This window comes from Calliphora vicina, chromosome 4 (assembly GCF_958450345.1).
Source record: "Calliphora vicina chromosome 4, idCalVici1.1, whole genome shotgun sequence".
Classification (NCBI taxonomy): Eukaryota; Metazoa; Arthropoda; class Insecta; order Diptera; family Calliphoridae; genus Calliphora; species Calliphora vicina.
The window spans coordinates 49,640,822-49,665,747 of record NC_088783.1 but is presented as its reverse complement, the minus strand read 5'-3'; the positions used below and the strand labels follow the sequence as shown (position 1 = coordinate 49,665,747).

At 26.1% G+C, this 24,926-nt stretch overlaps 1 protein-coding gene across 1 annotated transcript in view; it reads left to right on the top strand.

Annotated features, from left to right (window-relative positions):
- Positions 1-2,420: 2,420 nt before the first annotated feature.
- fz3 (frizzled 3) overlaps positions 2,421-24,926 on the top strand; it is a 40,296-nt gene continuing 17,790 nt past the window's right edge. The window contains exon 1 of the mRNA XM_065507727.1: positions 2,421-2,819. Within this exon, the coding sequence (XP_065363799.1) occupies positions 2,595-2,819 (225 nt within the window). The 5' untranslated portion in view covers positions 2,421-2,594. The remainder of the gene's footprint in view (positions 2,820-24,926) is intronic.

Sequence of the window (24,926 nt, the reverse complement as noted above, 5' to 3'; positions counted from 1 at the left end):
ACACTATTCCAGCCAAAACCTTTTCTTTTTATTTTTTTAATCTCGTTGTCAGATTGTTATCTTTTCGAAATCATTAATTTTCAACTGTTATTTCGGTCAAAATAGACAGCAAAAAAAAAAGTACTTGAAAAATAAATAAAACTTTTGAAAAAAATCCAATACGGACTTTCAAAAAAATAGCAAAAGAAGTCGAACAACTCTTTCGAAGAGCACCGAACACTTCTATCAGAAAAGCAGCTCGTAAAGTTAAATGCTCTGATTCTTTTGTACGCAGAGCGAAAGCTAATGCTGTGTTGAAGTCGTATGAAGTAAAGAAAGTTCAAGATCGCAATGTCTGTAACGAACTTAGGCAAAAGAACGAGCGAAAAAAAGAACAAATTTTATAAAAAAAACTTCCGGCTCAAGATTTTTATGTGGCTGATGAACGAGGAATTGTTCAAGAACAATAACTGACAAGAAGTTTCTTGTGTTGCAAGCCATTTGCAGTTGTGGCAATTCAATTGTGACATCAGGAACGATAAACACAGAAATATATATTACGGAATGTCTACAAAAACGCCTTTGGCTTTCTTAAAATAGCACAGATTGCCTTCATATTTCTGGCCCGATTTGGAATCATGCCACTATGATACAAAATTTCCAACAACATTGTTGAAATTTGAGCAGTTTGGAAGTCGGCCGCACAGTAGTATAGAAAAATATAGATGAAAATAAATCTCAAACTTCTAAACACTACAATTTGAACGAAATTTGACATGTTTAAGTTTTGAGTTTGGATCTCATGGACCTACCAGGGGATCCCAAATAGGTCACTTTGGGTCCGATTTCCAAAAAGAAATATATAAAAAAAGAATCTCCTCGTCAAGCACTATAAAAAATCGTATCTATCAAATAACTATTTCTTATAGCCTAGGAGATATTAGTATTAGAAAATTAAATTTTAAAAATTTAAAAATTTCTAACATATATATTTTGGTTCTCAAAATAAAACCCCGTCCCGAAAGGGTTAAGCGTAAGTTTACCACCTCGTTCAAAAATGTAACGGAAGCAACTATAAAATCTTTAGAAGAATGATTTCGGAAAAAGTGGATAAATTTACCAATATGTACAATATTTGAATAAATTTATGTATTTTTGAGAATTTTTATATTGAATCGTTTATGTTTTATTTAACGTAATACAAGTATAAGTTTATTCTGGCTCACTCTTTAATTTAACATTTTTTCAAATATTAGAATTTAAATTGTTCATTCGTACTCATGTAACGAGACTAATGACTTATCGGAATCGGAATAAAATACTTATTTACTAAAAATTCAAAAAAAATGCAATATTTGAGACAAAAGTGATTTATAATATAGATTCTATATGATCTAAATGATAAATAGCCGAATTGCTAAATATTTTTGTAGCAGCCTAAATACTGAAATTTCATAAAGACCAAAGGTTTTGGAAGTTCACTGAGTTCACAAACCTTCGATCCAGTTAGAAGGGAAGATCTAGTACAATTTAGACTTGACATTACATATCATTAATACCTAAAAATTCTACATGCTTTTTAAAATATAGGGTACTTTTCGTAACCAAATTGAATCACACTTTACTGCCACAAACACTCAATTAGTATGATCCAACTAAGAAAACAGTTGGATCGAACTGAACAGTTCGAACAAAAGCTAAACAATAAAACATAACACAACACAACTAAAAACCAACATGCACATCAGACAACCACAACAGTTTGCCAGTAAAACTCAAAGTGTTCACAACGTACACACGGAGTAGTAAACGTGCGCATACTGAAATTTTTCAATCAAAAAATATTATAACGAAAAACTAACGTGTGTTTTTAACAATATCTAACAAATGCATTTTATAAACTAATAGATACTCGTACGGTAGAGAAGATTCATTGTTTTGAATGCGTGCGTATTTTTATTTAAAGAGAAAACATACATTTTATGACTTGTAGCGACTACCTGTAAAAGAAAGATCATTTTCAATCAAATGATATGCTTGAGGTATTTAAAGAATATCAAAAGTGTGTAGTAGTAGTTTTCGTATTAAACTGAAAACTAAGAAGAAAAAAAATCAAAGTAAACCAAAATAAAAAAATGACGCTGATAAAGATGATGTATACAAAAAGTCTTTGATGTTTTTTACTTGTTCCGTTTTTAATGGATGAAACAGAAAAAAATCGAGAAAAAATAGATTTTAGTGGTAGAAAAATACAAATAAAGAAATAATAACACGCAGAGTTCAAAGTGAAATTCGATTGTTTATCTATGAAATTAAACAACTTAAATGAGAAGAAGAAAATATAGAAAATCTTCTTTTAACAGCGGGTTTAATGTGTTTACTTTAATAAAATAACAGCAAGATCGTGTAGAAAAAAAATTGTTGTTTTAAAAGAAAATCTATTTTGATTTAAGAAGTTTAATGATAATGAAGATGATCTTCAAAGTGAAATTTTTATAAAATAAATAAATACTTAATTTAACAAAAAAAGATTTTAATTAAACAGCTGTTTAAGTTTATTTGTTATTGATATAAATAGATCTATAAAACAGCTGTTTTTGCCAAATAACATAAATATGGCGTTTGTACGTGCTTTAATGGTGGCCCTTGCGGCTTTAACATTTCCAAGCAGATCTCAAGGATTAATAGCTGGCTCCTCTGCTGGTGCCCTCAATTCACAAACTTCAAATGGATTACAATGTCAGCTGATAACTGTTACCGCCTGCCAGGGTTTGGGCTATAACATGACCGCCTTACCCAACTTGGCCGGACATACCAATCAATTGGAAGCAGAACTTAGGGTGGGTATTTTTTAATTAACTAGTTTTATTTCTTGTTTTATTTTTTTGGAAATTTCACACCATAAATTATTTGTGATAGGTAAATGATCTCATTTTTTGGAGTTTTTTATGTTTGAGAACTTTTTTTCTTCTATTTAATTGTCTGCTTAAAAATGATCTCATGAAATTGTTTAAAAATTAGCACGCTTGCGTGCACGCACATAAAAATTTTCCCATTCCAATTTATGTTTTCGAAATTTTTGTTCTAAATAAAATAAAAAAAACTGTCAGTTTTATAACCTCCTCCTTTTTTGAGTAAGAAAACAGTTTTTGCTTGAATAATTCTCTTGTATAGCTAATTTTATGACTATTCCTAGTCAAGTTCGTATCAAATAAATGCGGCTTTTAATGAGAAAACCAACCACACATTAGTATTGTTGGATAGATGAATGAATGAATGGTTGGTTGTTGGTTAACTAGTGAGTGGCCTCAAAACTTTTTTTATTTTGTATTTTTTTGAAATTTAGATCTCTGGCTTTAAGATAAGCCTCTGTTTAGTTGTACAAGTTTGCGTTTTTTTGTATCTGCTATGGCAATAAAAATAATTCTTAGAAGTTACGTGTTTTGTGATGTTTATTACACAGTGTTTTTTTTGTATATTTCGCACATCACTGTACGCCACTCATCATAATGTTAGATTTTTAGAGCCCTCGGTGTTGGCAGGGTATGGAGGAGGAAGGTTTAAGTTGAGAATCGAGGTTTTGTTGCTTTGTTTAGTGGTAGGTATGTGTTGAAAGTGTTTCATGTAAGAAACGTGTGTGGTTTTTTGAAGATGTTGTGGAAATTTGAAGAAAAAAAAATTAAATTTTTGGAAAAAGAGTTCAAAAAGTAAAGTTATGTTATTTAAAATAATATAGTAAAGTGGTAGATTATTTCTGATTTTAAAGAATCATAAATGACCTTTTGGAGACTAAACACTCCTTATAATGTCTTCTGTAGAAATTTTCATGTTTTTGCCCTGCTCTATCGGGGACACGGAGTACGACAATAGATAGTCCTTTCATGCACTGCCTAGCGGATCTATCGGGAGTGTATGTTAAAGAGATGGATTCGTTTTTTCGTGAGTCAGGTTGGTTCGGCATCGAACCCCCTTCCGTCATGCGAAGCACCTCTTGAAGACCTGAACATGATTTTTGACTTCAGGCTATTATGGGTTTAAGTTTAATTTTTTAATAGTCAAAGAATCCAAACATTGATCTCAACAAACAAATTTCATCTATTTTTTATTTTTAATAATTTTTAGTAAAGATATCCTTAAACATTTTTGACAACATAAATACAAGGGTTAACACTGTTAAAGCAATTTAAAATTACAAAATTCATAAATTAGCCACCAAGAGTAATAATCTGAATTTAAATATTGAAAAATTTAATACAAAATGTTATTTAAAGAAATAAATTTAATAAATTTGTTACGAAAACAAAAATTGTTTCAAAATCCATAAATATTTCGAACCATTAAAACTTTTATTTTCAATATCTATTCAGTGTTTAATAGAGTCTAGGAAATTATTTAAATTTTTTTTTTAAATTTCTTAAAAAAAAAAGTTTTGAAAATTTAAAATTTGGGGTTTAAAAAATGCCTGAAGTTTTATGAGAAAGTTCAATAATAAAATTGAAATCAAAGAAATTTAAAATTACAAAATTCATAAATTAGCCACCAAGAGTAACGATCTGAATTTAAATATTGAAAAAATTTACTACAAAATGTTATTTAAAGAAATAAATTTAAGAAATTGTTTCAAAATCAATAAATAAATCGAACCGTTAAAACTTTTGTTTTCAATATCCATTTAGTGTTTAATAGAGTCGAGGAAATTATTTCAAATTTTTTTTTAAATTTTTTAAAAAAAAATTTTGAAAATTTAAAATTTGGGTTTTGAAAAATGCCTGACATTTTATGAGAAACACTTTATTGGACAATTTTGTTGAAATCGAAGAAAAATTAAGGGTTTTATGAGAAACACACTATTGACAATTTCATTAAAATCAAAGAAATTTAAAATTACAAAATTCGTAAATTGCCACCAATCGATCTGAATTTAAATATTGAAAAATTTACTATTAAAGAAATTAATTTAAGAAATTGTTTCAAAATCCATAAATATTTCAAACCGTTGCCATTTTAAAAAATGGACACCATCAACAAAATGGACAATTTTATTGAAATCGAAGAAAAATTAAGGGTTTTAGTTGAATGTTGGTTTAACTTAAACTAACTTGAATTTGAAATATAAATAAACCGAGTTTAACGGGTTTAAATTTTGTTTAATAGTTGAACTTAGAAATGCAAATATGCTTAGTTTAACCTATCGTTTTACATATCAAATAAAATGGTTTAAACTTGAACTTGAAAGATAAATAAACCGAGTTTAACTAAGCTTAGTTTACTATTCATCACCCAGGAAAAGATTATTTTTCATATTAGTTAAACTTAAAAGGCAAATAAGCTTAGTTTAACTAATATTTCTTACTAATAAAATAAAATGTTTTAAAAGTTAGTGCAAAAGTCTGGTTTAAACTGAAGCTTAAAAGTAAATAAACCCAGTTTAACTAAACTTTTTATAATAACACCTGGATATGTTGTTTTTTCCTAGGTTAGGTTTTGTCTTAACTGAAGAATATAACCAATTTAAATAATAACTTAAACCATTCATTCTGAACTATATTTTTCTTGCTTATATAAATAATAAAGTCTCATATCGAAGATTCAAAACAAATAAAAAAAATTAACTGTTTTAAAAGTTGAAGGAAAATGCTAGTTTAACTTAAACTTGAAAGACAAATAAACCGAGTTTAATTAAGTTTAAATTAAATAAACTTTATTATTCATCAAAAAGAAGAGTTTTAAGTTATCTTTATTACTAATCATATAAAAGGGTTTAAACGTTTAAGCAAAAGACGGGTTCAAGCTTGAACTTGAAAGATAAATAAACCTAGTTTAGCTAAGCTCAGTTTAGTTTATTATTCATCAAATATCATAGATTATTATTCATCACCCGATAAAAGATTATTTTTTATAACAGTTAAACTTAAAAGGCAAATAAGCTTATTTTAACTAAACTTTGTTACTAATCAAATAAAAGGTTTTAAATGTTAGTTAAACTGGGTTTAAATTGAAACTCAAAATCAAAATAAACCCAGTTAAAACTAACCTTTTTTTAATAAACTTTATTGTTTTTCAAATAACACCTGGGTATGGAGTTTTTTCCAAACTAATTTAAATAATAACTTAAACCATGCATTCTGAACTATATTTTTCATGATTATATAAATAATAACGTCTCATAGTGAGTAATAATATTGAAAATATGATACACTTACCCCAATCAAGATACCATTTGTAGGGAAAAAGATCTAAAAGAAAGCAAAATATATAATTACTTAATTTATCTTAAAAAAAGAAAAAAATTATCATCTAAAAATAATAGGCGTATTTTTAATTGTTTTTCCCCGGAAATACTTTGCATATTTATCAGTTACCAAAAAATTTACTAATAACATTAACAAAAAATATGTTTAATCTTCCCCTATCCTTTTGTTTCAAAACTCCCTAAAATATAATTTCAACTCTAAAATAAGGGTTCATTGTACTTGTGTTATTTAGGAGAATTTCTTGTTTAGTTTTAAGCAAGAAATTCCTTATCAACTCATAATTTACACAAAAAAATAAGCAAATAAACAATGGAAAAAGAAGACAACATTTTTGTTTGAAAAACTAATAGAAAGAAAAGTATTTTTTAATTACAAAAATGCAAACAATTGATAGGTTTTGATGACAACAAGTACCCACTTCAATTCAAATAACTACATACTTTTCTACGAGTACCAAGTTATTTTAAATAAACTCGTTATCAATGTACTCGTAACGCAGAACAAATTAATTGATTTTCAATGTAACGGGGAACAAATAGAAAAAAATTTTATATTTTTCTGTTTATTTTACCAAGATAAAAGAAAACATATGGGGAGTAGGGAGAGGAGTATAAGAAATATAATTAGATAATGGGTTTGACTTTGGTTAAATAAATATTTGCTGACAAGCAAGAACTTCTGGGGAATGTGTTGGGGCAATGGAATTTGTACGGTTTTGAAATTATAATTATGTATTTGTCAATTAAAAGTTTAAATTTTAATTGACATAAAAATATGTTTAATTTATAGGCAAAACTGTCTGTTGCTACAACTGAAAATATTTGATTCGAAATTTTTCAAATATTGTATTTATTTAAAATAAAGTGGCCAATTTTCTTATTAAAATTTTAAATACTAAGGTTGTAGCTATCATTTATAGAGATAATTTTCTTATATAAAACTATATATTTAAACATAAATACTTTAACACACAAATCACAAATTTTTAATTTGTTTATTTTTTGTAATGATAAGAAAATTATGATTATTATTTTATAATATTTAATATTTCGTTTTTATATTTTTTTCTTTCATATTTATAAATTTTTATCTTGAGGCGGTTTTTAGTTATTTTCATTTTATTATGTTTAAATGTGTTTATAATACCTCCACTCGCCTGTAAAAGATTGATGATGGTTTTAGTTAAGAAACTAAAACGAAAAAAAATCACCTAATAGACACCCGTACATTTTTACACCTTTCCAACATACATATAGTTGAAACTTCAAAGTAATTCTTTTGTTATCAGTTGTCTTACAGCAGTTGTTGGCATTTTAACAGACATTTTCAACATTTATTTTCATTTTTATATGAATTTTGATTGTCATTAATTTTTGGGGGATTATGATTTATCATTTCACGCTTTAAAACAAATTTTCAATGAAGTTTTTTTCATTGGAATTTTAGACAACAATAGCAAAGCGACCATAAAGGGAAATTTTCATAATTTTTCATAGTTTATGATTAAACGTTATTAAAAGCATTAGTTTGTTTTATTTCGTTATGATTTTTATAGAAAAAATATAGGTTTTTTTAAATATAAATAAACCTAGTTTAACTAAGCTTAATTGAGCATTAGGTTTTAATTGATATTAAGCTTTTGGTTTTATAGTAGTTTTATTAAATTAGTAGTTATTTAAATAAATGTTTAAATCTAAAGAATTATTTGTTGAAATTGTTAAACTTTAAGTTTAAGTAAACTTTATTATATAAAAATGTCTGTTTAAAATCTAATGATTATTGGTTTCAATTGTTAAAATTTAAAGACAAATAAGCTTAGTTTAAGTAAACTTTATTATATAACAAAGAAAACTCAACAATAGAAAGCATAAGGCTGAATTTTACTTAAGTTTGAAAGAAAAATAAACCTAGTTTATGTAATCTAGCTTACTAAACAAATAGATTACATAAACTAGGTTTATTTTTCTTTTAAATTAAAGTAAAATTCATTCTATTATTGAGTTTTATTTGTTATACATATGATACTATTTACTTAAACTAAGTTTATTTCTTTGAAAAGTTTATCAATTCAAACAAATAATCTTTAGATTTTAAACAGACATTTTATGGTAAAATATACATTTTTATATTTAGAGTTTAAAGGTACAGAGTAGAAGGCAGGTTTAAACATAAATTACAGATAAATCTAGTTTAACTAAGCTTTAAGGTACAAATGATTTAAAATAAAAACTAGCAATAAGTCATTTCTCAAAAGTGAGTAAACACCAGTGAATTAAATAATGAAAATCATTAAATTGTTCATTGATTAAAATCCAAAATTTTCAGTTGGTTGCAGATTATGTCGAATATTAGGTTCGGTTATGAAAAAATAGGTTTAGGTCGGATACTAATGGTTTTCATTATTTAAAAAAAATAATATAATTCACTGGAGTTTACTCGCTTTTGAAGCTGTATGTAAATTTTTAAACCTGGAAAGAATACATACATTTACTTATTGTTGACATAGTTTAAATAATGTAAAATATGGAAATTATCATAATTTCTGGCAGATTGCAAAATTTTTACATATTTTACATTTTTAAGTAAAATTTAAAAAATTTTACCTCATGTAAACAATCTAAAAATTTTATATTCTTACATTTTGCTAATTTAACATGGTTTTCTAGGAAATTAAAAGCAATAGCTCATTAATTTTCTGTGTTTACATGATGTCAAAAATTAAAGCAATTGAATTCAATTAGATTTTCAAAACATTTCTTGAGAATTAATCTTTGTTTACCTATTCTTGACATGATGTAAATAATACAAAGTCTGCAGATTAATATAATTTCTAACAGTTTACCTAATTTTGTGTAAATAAATATAAATTTTTATCTTTTTTTACATTATTTACCTATTGTTGACATGAAGTAAATAATGTAAAAATTTAAGTTTCAAGTAATTTTATTAAACTTTTAGTAATTGAAATGAAATTCTACATTATTTACCTTTTGTTGACATGGTGTAAGTAATGTAAAGAATTAGTATTTACTTTATTTTAATCATTTACCATTATTTGAAAACAACTTAAAGTTAATTAAACATAATTTTTTTTTAAATTGCATGATGTCAATAATGTAAACAATTAATATTAAATAATTTTTAAAACGTTTTTAGATTTGGAATACAATTTTACATTATTTAACATAATTTGAAAACAATTGCACATGTCAACAATGTAAACAATTGATATTGAATATATTTTAATTAATTTCTTAAACGTTTTTAGATTTGGAATGAAATTTTACATTATTTACCTACATGTAAAGATAAATATAATTGCTCTCAATATACCAAATTTGTAACGTAAACAATTATTTTTAATGTGTTTCAGAATTTTTATTGAATTTTTAGTTATTTAAATGAAATTCTACATTATTTACCCATTGTTGACATCATGTAAACAATGTAAACAAATTTTTTTATCTCCATTTTATTAATTTAACATGGTTTTATAACAATATAAGATGAATTACACTTTAATTTCTGTTGTTTACACGATGTCAAAAATGTAAAAAAAATAAAGTTTAAATAGTATTAAACACTTTTCATAATTATTTAAGTTTTATAAAGATATTTTGATATTATTTACCTATTGTTGACATCATGTAAACAATATAAAAAATATTATCTCTATTTTTATAATTTATTATGGATTTATTACAATTTAAGGTGAATTACATGTAAAAAATATAAAAAATTCAAGTTTAAATACATTGTTGTAAACACTTTTCATAAGGATTTAAGTTTTGTAAAGATATTTTTACATTATTTACCTATTGTTTACATCATGTAAATTAGTTAAAGTCAGCAGGTTAATATAATTTCTAGAAATTTAACTTAATTTTAGCAAATAAATACTAATTACACATATTTTACATGATGAATATAAAATGTAAATTATGTAAACAATTATATTTAATATGTTTCAGGGTATATTTTTTTGAGATTTTCGTTATTGAAATGAAGTGTGTTTAAATTAATTTGATTGAATTTTTAGTTATTTAAATGAAATTCTATATTATTTACATATTGTTGACATCATGTAAACAATGTAAAAATTGTAGTATCTCCATTTTATTAATTTAACATGGTTTTATAACAATTTAAGGTTTTTTGTTTTTTACACCATGTCAAAAATGTAAAAAAATTAAAGTTTTAAAAAAATGTAAAGTTTTGTAAAGATATTTTACATTATTCACCTGTTTTTGACATCATGTAAATTAGGTAAAGCCAGCAGTTTAATATACTTTCTAGCCATTTAACAAATAAATTGTAATTATACATATTTGACATGATGTATATAAAATGTAAAATGTGTAAACATTTGTATTTAATATAATTCAAGTGAGTTTTTTTGAGATTTTCGTTATTAAAATTAAACTTTACATATTTTACCTAAAGTAAATAATTTGTTTTCTCTCTATTTTATTAATTTAACCTGGTTTTAGCCATTAAAAGTGAATTACAAATCAATTCACATTTTTTACATAATGTCAAAATGTAAACAAACGAAAATAAGTTTGTTTTTTAATCGGTTTCTTCATGTATTATGTACATTGTTTACCTATTTATAGCTGTTTAATGAGAAATAACAGAATCTTACATTCTTTACAAGGTGTAATTAATATGCAAGGTAATTAATTGCTTAGTAATTTAAAGTTTTTACATAATAAAATCAAGTTAAGTTTGATTTTGATCCATTTCTTCATGTATTACTATTTTGAGAATGAAGTTTTACATTGTTTTCATATTTATAGCTTTTTACCGCATTTAGCCAAATAATAAAAACTTTACATTCTTTACATGGTGTAAATTGCTTATTAATTTAATGTTTTTACATAATGTAAACCCAAATTCAATTGTACTTACAATCAGTTTATTAGTTATTTGAATTCAAGAATTTCTGTAAAAAGGTGCCTCAAAATTACCAGCGTTACCTAAATTCCTTTCATCTATATAATTATTGTAATAATTTCCTGAAATAAAATCTTTCAATAACCCAAAACTCCTAAATTAAAACAAAAAATATATCAAAGAAAACACCATTAACACCTTAAATTTACCAAAAAGACATGTTTTTTCTTTAGTCCCTGCTGCTGCTGCCGTTTCATTACATTCTTACAACTTCACACTCATCATTGCGGGTTTCAGTCAGTCATTCATTATGGCATGAGAGACCTCCTCCCGTTAGGAATTAAAGGTTTCATTACGTATTTAAAAGGAAAATACAAGTAATAAATATAAAAAGAAAGACTATCATTTTTATATTGTCAAAAAACATGATTTTCCTCTTTTTTTGTTGTTGTTTCTCTCATCTGCTTCTAAAAGAATCTTAATACAAATTTCAGAAAATTGAGTATCTTGAGTTTTATAATGGATATTTTGCATTTGCTGTGTTGTGTGTCTGACGATCGGTTGTTTTTCTTTTATTCTATTTTGTATCTTTTGTCCATGTTAGATGTGCTGCCGCTGCTGTTGCAGTGGCTGCTGCTTTTAACCATAAAAATGCATTTCAGGAATGCCCTTTTTCAGCATTTTAGTTTTTGAGTTCTTTCTTTAAAGTGTTTGCTGGCTGCTTTTTATAATACATAGTTTTTTTCTTTATGTTGTTTGTAACATTGTTCACATTAAAAATTTACAAAAGCCATTAATTCTTTGACTTGAAAGAAATGGAAAAAGAAAAAAAAGAACACAGTCAGTCAGTGAGTCGATCGGTCGTTCGGTTTAGTTTCTTAGTTGTTGTTGTTTTTATTGTAATTTCTTAGCTCTTTTTTAGTGGTGTTAACGCCTTTTATTTCACATTATCTGTGTGTTTTTTTGTTTTTGGGGTTTATTTCACTCGGTCTCTTCTTCTGTGTTCTGGTGTAAAGTCAATGGCGTCTGCTTTACATTTAGGGGTGACCAGGGGTATATTTGGAATATTTTGTTTCGAAAATAATGTCGCGAATCCGAAATGTTCAATTTTCCACGACTCTAGCTCAAAAATTAGGCAGAATTTAACCGATGACATAGGTTATGTTGGCTATAGGACCGCTGTAGTTTTTGCCTTATTCACCTAGACCTGCGACTTAAGAAACCCCATTAGAAAAAATCAAATCGCAAATCTCGGTGGCCAGTTCACATTACCTCCACTAGAGGTGACCATGCCCTCAAATCGCTCGTGAGCATGAGCTGTGTGGCACGTAGCGCCGTCCTATTGAAACCCCATGTCCATATCTTCCAATGCAGAACAAAAGAAGTCGGTAATCATCGGCCTATAGCGCTCGCTGTTGAGAGTGATGGCTTGGCAAATGTCGTTCTCAAAGAAATATGGACCGATGACGTCTCCAGCCCAAAATCAGTATCAAACAGTGACTTTTTCGGGATGCATTGGATGCTCCAGGATCTTATGTGGATTGGTATCGTAGATGTACCCATTCATACAGAAATCGTTGCCGTTACCTTTTAAGCGAATCGTTACACAACCTGGAAAACATATCTTTAGATAAAACCCTAATTAATTTCCCTGTATTTGGCCACCCCAATCCCTTTTTGAGCCGGTCTTATTTTAGTAGTAAAAGTAGTATTTAATTTCTGTTTTAAACCATCTACTTTAAAACCCATTGACTGACTGTTTTTTGTTGTTATTTTTTTTTTAAATATAATTTCTTCGTTTTTTTTTGTCAGAACTCATATTTAGTTTATAGTTTCAGTTTTTTTCTTGGTTTAATTTTTTCTAAATTAGTGTTTTTGTGTCGTCTCTTTCCACTTTGATGATTTTAGCTGTGTGCACTTTAATAAAGGCCTTGGCCTTTTTTGAAATATATATTTTTTTCAGGTATTTTGGTGCGTTACGTTTATTTTCAGTTTTTTGTTTCTTGTTTTGTTTTCGTTTCTTAATTTCTGTTGAATTTGGTTAAACAAAAAACTAATTTTTTTTTGTTAAAAAGCATTTTTACGTTATTTTAATGATGTTTGATTATGGAGTTTTAACATTTATTTCTGTTTTGTTCGTTCATCATTCCTTGGGTTCTTTAGATTTTGTTTTTTTGGATTACTTCTGTCCATGTTAATTGAGATATAGGTTTTTTTTACTACTTCCTGGTATTTTTTTTAAGTGTTTTCTTAGGAATATAATTAGTTTAGTTGTTATTTACGAAAAGTTTTAATTTTATTACACAAAAATTATAAGAATTAAATCTGTGTGAAGATCCGGCTTAAGAGAGGCGAAAGTCTTAGACTTTTACCTTATTTCTACTTAATTGTTAATGGATTTACACAAAGTTTGACTGGAATGCATGTGTTGTAGTAGTTTTGTTTGAACTGTAGTGCTTTTATGTTAGAATTCTACATATAGGCATTTCCACGGTCCCGAACGCGACATTTATATGCATTTATAGTGAACAAAATTAAGAAATCTGAATTATTTTGTTTTCTAATTTACATTTTACAATAGTTTAGTGCAAAATAGAGGTTTTGTCGATTAGTTATTTCCAATATATTAACAATAACCATGGTATCCCGAACGTGACAAAATAAATAGTACTCATTTTAGGCTGTCTCTAGAAAAATGCAAAAATCAGCTAATTGGCATATAATTTATTAAAAATCGTATTAAAACATAATCAATATTAAAAACATCCTAAAAATTCCCTACAAATCTTAGCAAAATTTTATAAAAATTATTAAAACACATATTTTCGTACAAAAAAACAAAATCATTTAAATTGAAATCTTGCCATTAACAAATAAAAAATTCAAATATCAATCTCTTTAACATTCATTATCTAAAGATCAAATATTTAAATATCAATAATCTTAAAAGTTGAGCAAATATTGAAAAGTACTACATACAAAACCTTAAATAGCAGCAGACACCAAAAGAAAGATACCAGCCACCATGAAAATAAAACCTTAAATCACTTTAGCACACGAAACTCTAAATTTATTTGTGTTGTGTTGTTGTTTTTTTTTTGTTTAAATAAAGAATAAATAATTTTTTTACTATTTTACACACATCATATTTAAGTTGGTTTTGTTAAGCAAATACAAAAAAAAAAACTCGTAACCAAGTATTTTATCAGGCCTACAAAAAGAGATACGAGTATGACAGACAGACATACAGACATTACTTGTCATGTCTCGGCGGTGCACAGAGCACAAGTATCTAAAAAATTACACACAACAACAATAAGCTGTGCAATAACAATAACAACAACAACTACATCACAATAATACGTATGTATGTTCAGCGGCGTTTGACACTTTTCATATGAAATGACAATCGACAAATAAAGCCGCAAAAAGTTGGAAGAAGAAATACAACAAAAAAAAACCGAACTGAAATAACAGAAATAAAAACAAGTACAAGTCATGAGTCCTCTTTGTGCCCCTCCACACCCCACCATTCTTTACAGCAACACCCCCTCTCTCTCCTTATATAGCCAGCAAAACGTTTAAATGTGCTGCGTCGAGTGTGTAAAGAGGTAGAGGGAAGGAAAGCAGAACAAGAAAAATTACAAACAAAATAATAACATGCCAACCATTCATTAAACACTTGAGGCTTGTTGTACGTGGCAAAGAAAGAAAGAAATATTGACATGGAAAATTATTGTTTATAAACTTTATAAACTTCTGCTAAAAAAAATGTAAACTTTCTGCCAATAGAGAGGAATACAGGCTGAATAATAGATAAATATTTTCAATGTAAAGCTTTCTTGAAGAATAAGTATCTGACATTTTTTACTATATTTTTCTAACCTCTTAAACTTTCTTGCATAAATTTATTTATTATTTATTTCCAAATTTAGCTCCATGACTTACTCATCTCATTCTATCACTTTACTGTGCCTTTGTAGTGCAGATAGTAATCAATTCAGGCCACTATCTTCATGGACATTCGAATCTAACCTACACAAAAGTTAGCTTTTTTCAATCTGTCCGTAGACCGGCTGCTTCTTAGCAAATATTGTCATATTTTTCTAAAAGGAAAGTGTTGTAATGCATTTTTCCATTATGCAGTTGAACTCTATGATATCTTTCATGAGGTTAATTGATATTTTACTGTTCCTTGGTAGTCAGAAGAGTGCTTAGTGCACAAGGTCAACGATGTACTCATCCCCAGTTATCTTTCGGACAGTTAATTGACACTATATTGTATCTGGGTAATGCAGAGAGTAATCATTGCAGGTCCATATCTTTATTGATGCTGCTATTTGAGGAGCCGCAGAAATAAGAAATAATACTTTTTCATACTCTGACCTATTTTCATGTATTCTTGTTTATGGTCTAGATACATTTTTAACTATATATAATCTATCAAGGGGTTTACAATTAAATTACAAACAAGTGATTTGGTAATTTAATTTTCCATGACTTATTCAGCCCAAGTTATACATAAGAAATTCAATTGACATTGTTACTTGGTAGTGCAGAGAATAATCAATGCAAGCCCCACGAATAATATCTATGCAGGACTCTGTCTTATTGGACTTTAGAATCTAACCTACACCAGAGCAAAAATCTTTTCAATCTTATCAAATATTGTCATATAATATCATCCCATTTATTCTGTTCTACAGTCTAGATATTTTACTGACTCTATATTAACTATCGTGCGCTCAATTCAATCGTTTATTTCAAAAACCTGTCAAGCGACTAATAATTGATTTTAAGTAAATCAAAGAAAACTTCCTAGCAACCTAAAAATTACTATTACAAAATTGTTATTTTTTCCTATGAAAGTTATCCATCCAGCAAAAACTTTGCTTACAAATAAGCTGAAAAATAAGAGGAATTTGACGATAATACTACTTACTATTCTACTGATAAAAGTACTTATTTTTGTTCGCGATGTCCCGAAAGTAATTGATAAACATAAAACTTTTTTATCTATATTAATATATAATAAAAAAAATAATATAAAGTTTGCACTTGACTGGTTTCTGATATAATCAACCATCACTATTGTAAATTTCATACGAAATATTATAATTTGATTAGGAACTTTAAAAAGTAAAATGACAAATGAACTTTTTAAAGAGTCTGACTATTCGTCTTCGTACACTACAGTGCATTCCACTTCCGTTGTAGACCATTGAAAAATATTCCCATAAAACTCGGATTTCTCAGCTTTTCTTCACCATAATAGGGGGCAGTATTTAATTTTGTTTGCATTAAACGATGCATTTACCTTTACAAAACAGTAATCGCTCAATATCTCAATTTTGGATTTTTTGTTGCTTGGCTGGTTTTTGAAATAAACAACCATCACTATTGTAAATTTAATTCTAATTTAATTAGGAACTTTAAAAAGTAAAATTACAAATGAACTTTTTAATGAGTTTAACATAATATTCATACATAAATATTTGTTCTGAAATAACTATTCGTCATCATACACTACAGTGCATTCTGCTTTCGTTGTAAGGCCATTGAAAAATATTCCCATAAAACTCGTATTTCTCGGCTTTGCTTCATCATAATAGGGCCAGAATTTATTTGTTTTGCATTTAGCTATAGAAATCAGTAATCGCCCAATAACTCAATTTTGGATTTTTTGTTGCTTGACTGGTTTTTGAAATAAAGGATTCAATTGATGCTTAGTCTACAAATAGTTTACTTTTCCAACTTGCTTAATAAGATTATCGTTCCAATTTATCTTCCCCCAAATCAATAGACACTTCACTATACCTTGGTGGTACAAAGAGTAATCATGTGCTTTCTGCTATTAGGATAATTTTAAATTTTTAAATACTAAACAAGAAAATTTTGTATAATTATTTAAAATGGAAACAACCAGGCTTCGGAATTATTCAGCCCAATTATAAATAAAAATTCCCCGAGAGTTTTTCCCTTTTCCCATATTTCTTGGTCTACATAAAATTTCTCTAATAGACAATATAACATGATACTCTCTGCACTACCATGACACAATGATGTGCCAATTGACATTTAATAATAGCAAAAATGTGGAACTTCACATCCATATTTTTAACAAATCATACATACTAATTCTATAATATTTAATATTATAAACAATTGATGAAATCTACTTTTAAATTTTCGAAATATTGTTAAAAGTTTTACCTTAATTTGTCAGCCGTTGAAAGAGTATCCCATGTACACCCGTATACATATCTATCATTCCACCATGTAGCATTGAAAACCGTATGAAGATAGAAACTACAAAAAAAAATAATAAAACAGAAACTATAGTTAAATGCTGACAAAATGCCGCAACAAATAAAGTTTATGACCGCAAAATGCATTACCAGCAAACAAGATTATAATGTCATATATAAAGTTTCTTTTTTTATACTCTCGTTATTGTTTTCAACATTTTTTTTCTTACAAATAAAATAAAAAAAATTCAAACATATTGTTGATTTAACAGATTGTTTTTCATTAATATTAAATGTAGTTTTTTTTTCCAGAGGGCCTACATTTTCATGTAGATATAACAACTGTCAACTTTACATGATGTGAGGGAGTGGGTCTTGTTTGGAATTTTTTTTATTATTATTATAGTTGTGTCTATATCAGATCAGTGATATTTAACATTATAATTAATTATAGAAAATGTTTAAAAAAACAAATAAATGACATGTTAATTAGAGGAAAAAATCTGTTAATAATATTTACAAAATTATTCATGATTTATTTTAGAGTTTGTTTTGAAAATTGCCCTCATAAAAGTTTTATATATAGTCCAGAGGAATTTTTTGGATTTTTATGTCAAAATTTATTTATAAACAATACAGCAATTTTATGTGTTTTTTTTATATTTTGGTTTTCTGATCTTATTTAAAACAACTTGTTTAAAACGAAAAAAAAACCAAAACTTTATTATGAGTGTCATAAAACTAAAGTTTCTAGTCCAACTACAAACAGATGCTGTTTGGTTTAAACGTTTGTCATTCGATCATTTAAATGTCTCCATCGTTAAAATGTATTTTTCATGAAATTAAGTTGTATTGTCATGTTGATTGATCATCAGCCATATTTTTATATTTTTTATTGTTAATTTTTGTTTTTCGTCTTCTTTAGTTTATGGTTTTGGAACGTGTCTTATTTTTAATTTAGTCAAGCAATAATTTGTGCGTTGTTTTTAACAAAGATGTGTAAGTTGTTAATTAGTGTTTTAAATGGGGAAAAAGTTGTTTTATTTAGAGAATTAATATGATTTAGAAGATTGATTTTTAGTTTAATTGGTTTAGATTTTTGAAATGAAATGCGGTTTTGTAATTAAATTGAGATAGTTATAAAGATTAAATATTTGAGTTAATATGAAATAAATTTGGTTTGAGATTTAATTAAATAGAACAAAAGTTATTTAAAGTTGAACGAACAGACAGTCTGGCTAAAATTGAATTGATTTTATTTTATTTAAAAAATCATTTAATTTAATGATGCAGAAATATAGCTTTAATCAGACTGTTAGAAATTAGAATATATAAAAATATTATTTAAAATCTTTCTTATTTTATTAACTTTCTATTTTAAAATAAAACAATTAATAGTTTAACTCTTTGCGGTTTGGTGGTCACTTTACTAACCACCTTTTTCTATTTTTCTATAGTCTTTAAAACATAGTTTATTGTTATTTATTGGCATTTTGCTAAACAGTTATATTTTTTTGAAGTCATTATTTAATTTTGTTTGTATTGAACGATGCATTTACCTTTACAAAACAGTAATCGCCCAATAACTCAATTTTGGATTTATTGTTGCTTGGCTGGTTTTTGCAATAAATGATTCAATTGATGCTGAGTGTACAAGTGAATGTGTTAATAAGCTACTTATTCCATGTTATATTTCCCCAAAATCAGTTGACACTTCGCTATGCCTTGATGGTGCAGAGAGTAATCATGCGCTTTAGTCTGGTTAGTTAACTAACCACCCCCCACTCACAAAAAACCTTGGAATGGGGTGGTTGAAAGAGTTAAATGGACTTTGATTTGGTGTCAAAAAGTTTGTAAAGTTGGGATTAGAAGAGAAAGCTGGGATTTGAGAGAATCTCTCCCACTGAAACAGAAATTTCTCAACTTTATGAAACTTAATGGATACCAGTTCTATGAATATTTTTACCCTAAAAAAAACAAGATTTCATCATCCATCATTTTTGCAACATTTTCCACACTTCAAACAACAAATTTGCTATTTATACACAGCAAAATTTGTTACGTTCTGGCGTGAAAAATTTTGCACACACAATCACAACAACAATGAAATATCTTTCATTGTAATGGATAATTTATGTTTTAGCAATAAAATAAAAAAAAACAAAATGCGATTTTAATGTTGGCTGTTTTAAGTCAGTCGGTGTATCATTATTATAGAGTTTTTCTTCTTTTATTTGGGGCTCACTACATACATTGTCTTAGGCTTTTGCAGACACCTTTTTGATTCCATTTATTTACGCACCTGCAACATTGTGTTGCAAGCTATTCGCATACAAGTACGTTTATTCTTTTAAAAATCCTGTTTTTGCCCAGGAAAAAAAGAATCTTTTTGCATATACTCTGGTACATTTGAAAGCACATTTTGCCTGAAATCGAAAACTAAAAACAAAACAAAAAAAATACTCAATGTTGTTATTTTGTTGAAAACTAAAGTTTTTGAAGCACGCGCAAGCGCACAAGTTCATTGTTCTCTGGCCGTATTTCCTTTTTAGTATTTTTTTTACGTTGTGTTTAGCATTATTTACGAGTTGAATTTATTCGAATTTCAGGAAAAAAAAAGAATATAAAATGGGATATTAAGTTAATATATCAAAATATACGTCTAAATGTAAGAGAAAAAAAGGAAAACAAAAGTTTTGTTGTAGCAGTTACGAGTACAACTTGCTGCACCATGTAAAATTTTTCAGAAAAATATGGATATAAATAAATGGATTTATATTAAGAGGGCTTTGACGAATTATTTATACCCTTTGAAGCAAAAATTTCCAAATTAAAACCCAGTACAAAAGGTCAGCTAGTGTTTAAATGAAGTAAACAGAAATTGATTAATATCCTCCATTTGTTTAACATAAAATTATCACTTCAGCATTGCAACTACTCATTTACCCAATACTACATATTTTTTATCAATTACCAACATTGAAAACAATGTTTAACACAAATAGTTAAAACATTTATCATAATTAAAGCCATTTGTTTATTTGTTTGATTAAAGAGGGAAAATATTTTGATAAAACAATTTTTTTGTAAACAACTACTGGTATTACCAAAATAAAAAAAATAAACACTACAAAACAAATAGCTAAAACAGCAAAAAAAAGCTTTACTTTTAATACTCATTTAATCCTAAAAATTTTGTTTTTTTCATTCAAACCAATAATAAAACAAACCGCCAAAGGCCTACAAAACATTTAAACACGGTGACAAAAGAGATAACAACTTTTTTTTCTTTTTGAAGGCATTTAACTGTATAAATGTTTTTGCTTGTTGCTAGAAAATAACATGTACATATGTATAGAAAAAGCTTAAATAGTACTGGTAGTAAAATAAACTTAAATGTTTGTTAAATGTTGAAAACTAAAGCGAGAAAACGTGTCGAACGCACTTTACTATCAAAATGCCATTAAATGAAAATGAAATATAACGTTTGTACCACAATTCACACACTATAAATATACAATAGTTGAACAAAAAAAGTACTATTCGATACGATTGAATGGAAGACAACATGAAATCGTTATAAATATTTGAAATAAATAATAGGGAGGGTAAATTAAAGTTTTTTGGCAAAAGGTACTTTTTTATTTAAAAAGTACTTTTTTTATTTAGTACCTAGATTTTCTTTAAAGTAATAAATGAAATATTTTTCCTTTTTAAAAAAAGTGTACTGTACGAAATACTACTACTAATCGTATATGAAATTTGTTTGTCAAAAAGTACTTTTCTAATGGAAATTATAATTTTTAGTACTTTTTTAATTATAGGTGTCTTTTTCTAATTTTTTTTTTATATTTTTAATACTTTTCTCAAAAAGCAGTAATTTAAATTTACCACTATTTTCCGAAGGTACTTTTTTTAATTAAGTATCTTTTCCAGTTGACAAAAAATATTAAAAGTATGTAGTTCCAACATTTGTTGTCAAAAAATACTTTTCTAAAAAATGAGATATTTCAAAAAAGTTGTATTTCTCATTAAATATTTTTCTTAAAAATATTTTTGTTATTTAATACTATTTTGACTTTAAGATTTCTAAATAAAGTTATTGATTTTTTTAGTCAAAAAGTCCCTGTTTTCAATTAGTACCTTTTTTTGTACTTATTTCAGAAAGTATTTTTTTATTAAATAATGTTTTCGAAATTTATGGCAGTTTTTGTTAAAAAGTACTTCTTTAAAGGAAATTATTAATTTGAGTACTTTTTTAATTGAGGTAGTATTAATTTATATTTAGTAATATTTTCCAAAGGTATTTTTTAAATAAGTATTTTTCCAAATAGAAAAAAAAATCTTAAAAGTAGTTCGAAAAGAAAAGAGATATTTCAAAAAAGGACTTTTTCAATTTAATAATTTTTTCAAAATGTACTATTTTTCATACAACATTTTTCTTAAAAATATATTGTTTCTATTTCATACAATTTTGATTTTAATATTTCAAAATATAGTTATTGATTTTTCAGTCAAAAAGTCCCTTTTTAAAATTTAGTACTTATTTCAAAAAGTATTTTTTTATTAAATAATTTCTTCGAAAATTATGGACTTTTTTGGTCAAAAAGTACTTTATTTAAAGAAATTGTTAATTTTAGGAATTTTTTAATTTGTGGTACCTTTTTCTCCAATTTTTTTTTATATTTTTAATACTTTTCTCAAAAAGTAGTAATTAGTTCCAAAGGTACTCATTTTTTAAATAATAATCTTTTCCAATTGACAAAGACTATTAAAAGTTATTCTAACATTTGTCGTCATAAACTACTTTTATAAAAAGGAGATATTTCAAAAAAGTACTTTTCAATTTAACAACTTTTTCAAAAAGTACTATTTCTCATGATTTTTTAGTCAAAAAGTCCCTGTTTTCAAATTTAGTACCTTCTTTTGTACTTATTTCAAAAAGTAACTTTTTATTAAATATTTTTTTCGAAAGTTATGGCATTTTTTGTCGAAAAGTACTTTTTTAAAGTAAATTATTAATTTTAGAACTTTTTTAATTTGAGGTACCTTTTTCTCTATTTTTTTGTATTTTGAATACTTTCCACAAAAAGTAGTAATTTTAGTTTAGTGCTATTTTCCAAATGTACTTTTTTTTAATTAAGTATTTCTTCCAATTAAAAAAAATATTAAAATTAATTCTAACATTTGTTGTCATAAAGTACTTTTATAAAAAAGAGATAATTCAAAAAAGTACTTTTTCAATGTAATAATTATTTCAAAAAGTACTACTTCTAAAAGAACTATTTTGATTTTTTAATTTTCTAAATGTAGTTAAGGAATTTTTGGTCAAAAAATACATTTTTTAAAAAGACCTTAAATTATGTACTAATTTCAAAAAGTACCTTTTTATTAAATAAGCTAATTCAAATTGTTCTTTGTTTAATTTAATACTATTTTCATAAAGTAATATTTTTTGGTACTTTTATCAAAAAGTCCTGTTTTAATTTAGTATGTTTTAATTATTTCAAAAAATGTATGGAATAATTCATCATCAATTTATGAATTAGTTCATTAAATTTATGAATTTTCATAATATTTCCAATGAAATCGTTCATCATACTAACGATTTAAAATCATTTTTATAATGAAAATAACTCGTTGAAATTATGAATTGTTTCATTAAACTAATTAAATAATTTCATATAAAATTTGATAATTCTGTATTATTTCAATGACAAATATTTATATTTCCATTGAATAATATTTCATTTAGTCAATGTAAAACATTCATTGATTTCATGAAACACTACATAGCTATAGGTTTAATGAAACATGTTTCATTAATTCAATGAAGCGCTATAATGATTGAATTGTAATGTAAATTAATGTCAAAATACATTAGATTCATGCTGAAAATTATTTCCGAAATACTAGTTAGCCAAGCAAAAGTACCATAATACCTAAATAAATTTAGTACCAGCTTATTTAGTACAAGTTAAATAAATACATATTTTCATTGCTTGTGATAAAACCCACATTTTATTCCAGATAAAACCTAACATATCTCTCTATTAAGATCACTTAGAAAATCCCTTTAAAAGTACTATTTGCTTTGTACTTTTTTTGTATTTTAAACTAATACTCCTACCAACACGCTTGACCACAGCTTATATTATTTACTATTCTGTGGTGTTCTCCATCGTAGCTACGTTTTATAGTTTACTTTAATTTGTTATTTATTTAGTATTTTTGGTAATTACCACAAAACGTGAAAAATGTCAATAGATATTTAAAAGAAAAAACAAATAGACAAAGAAATTTGACAAAAAACGAAATGCCGCCAAATGATAAAAGACTTGTTAATTGTTGAAATACATTTTTAGTTGGCAGCCGTTGAGGCAAAAGCAGCAGACGTTGGTAACAAGTGTTTGAGTTTCAGTTTGTGTTGTTTTGGATTTAAATTTTGAAGAGGATTTTTGTTGGGTTTCAAGAGGTAAATGTGTGAGATATGTTAATTTTTTTTAAGTGCATTTTTTGTTTAGTTTGATTTTTGGTTTAAAATATATTGAAAGAGTTTTCTTTTGGTGGGATATTGATAACAAAACCGTGGGATTTTTCTTTGTAATTGGATAATTGTTTTAAAATTAAAAGTTGGATTGTTCTGGGAAATGATACCAACATGACAAAAAAGACATTAGAAGTTTAGTATTTTAAACAAATAGTGGAATTGTTTAAGTTTCTCAAACTTTGTTAAAAACGAACAATTTCAATAAAATTAGCAAAATAGTGTGAGGTTGTTTGCTTTTCAATTTGAATATAAAATTTTGAAAATATTTGGGTTTTTCGTTATAAATATTTCACCCAAAATTAAAATAATTTAAACAATATGAAGTTTTTATGCAAACTATTTTTTATATAAATTTTAGCTTTATTTTATGACCTCCTTTACCATATTTTTAATTAGCTCATTCATTCTACTTTGCATAAATTTCCTTATTTTCCATTAAAATTTGAAACCCACCCTCTTTTTTTGAAACCAAAACCCAAAAGCCTTAACTTTTTTTGCCAACACACCCATTTTTATTTGTTTTGAAACAGGAATACTTCAAAGAAAAATCTACTTAACTATAATTAAGCTATTAAATCTATCTATGAAACGAAAAACCAATAAATTCAACAATTTTATAACCCCATTTAGATAAGAAACCACAAATCGGAAAAAAAATCAAACAAAACATAAAATGGATTTTTGATTAAAAATCAATTCTTATCTTAAACTAATAATTCAAGCACATTAGAAACAACTTAAACCAAATTTTATTGTATTTAAAAATGAATTTTTCAAACAAAATTTTTGTTTATTAATAATGTTTAGGGGTCTTTAGTTAAGATGATGTCATCTTGATTTTTAAACAAAATATCTAATAAATCTCATGAATATTTATAACATCAGTTTTATCTATATATTTGTTTAAATCATTTACTACTAATTATGCAAAATATTTGTAACATTTGGTTTGTGATTTTTGGTTTTCATTTTAAAACAAAATCAATAATCAAATTTTTA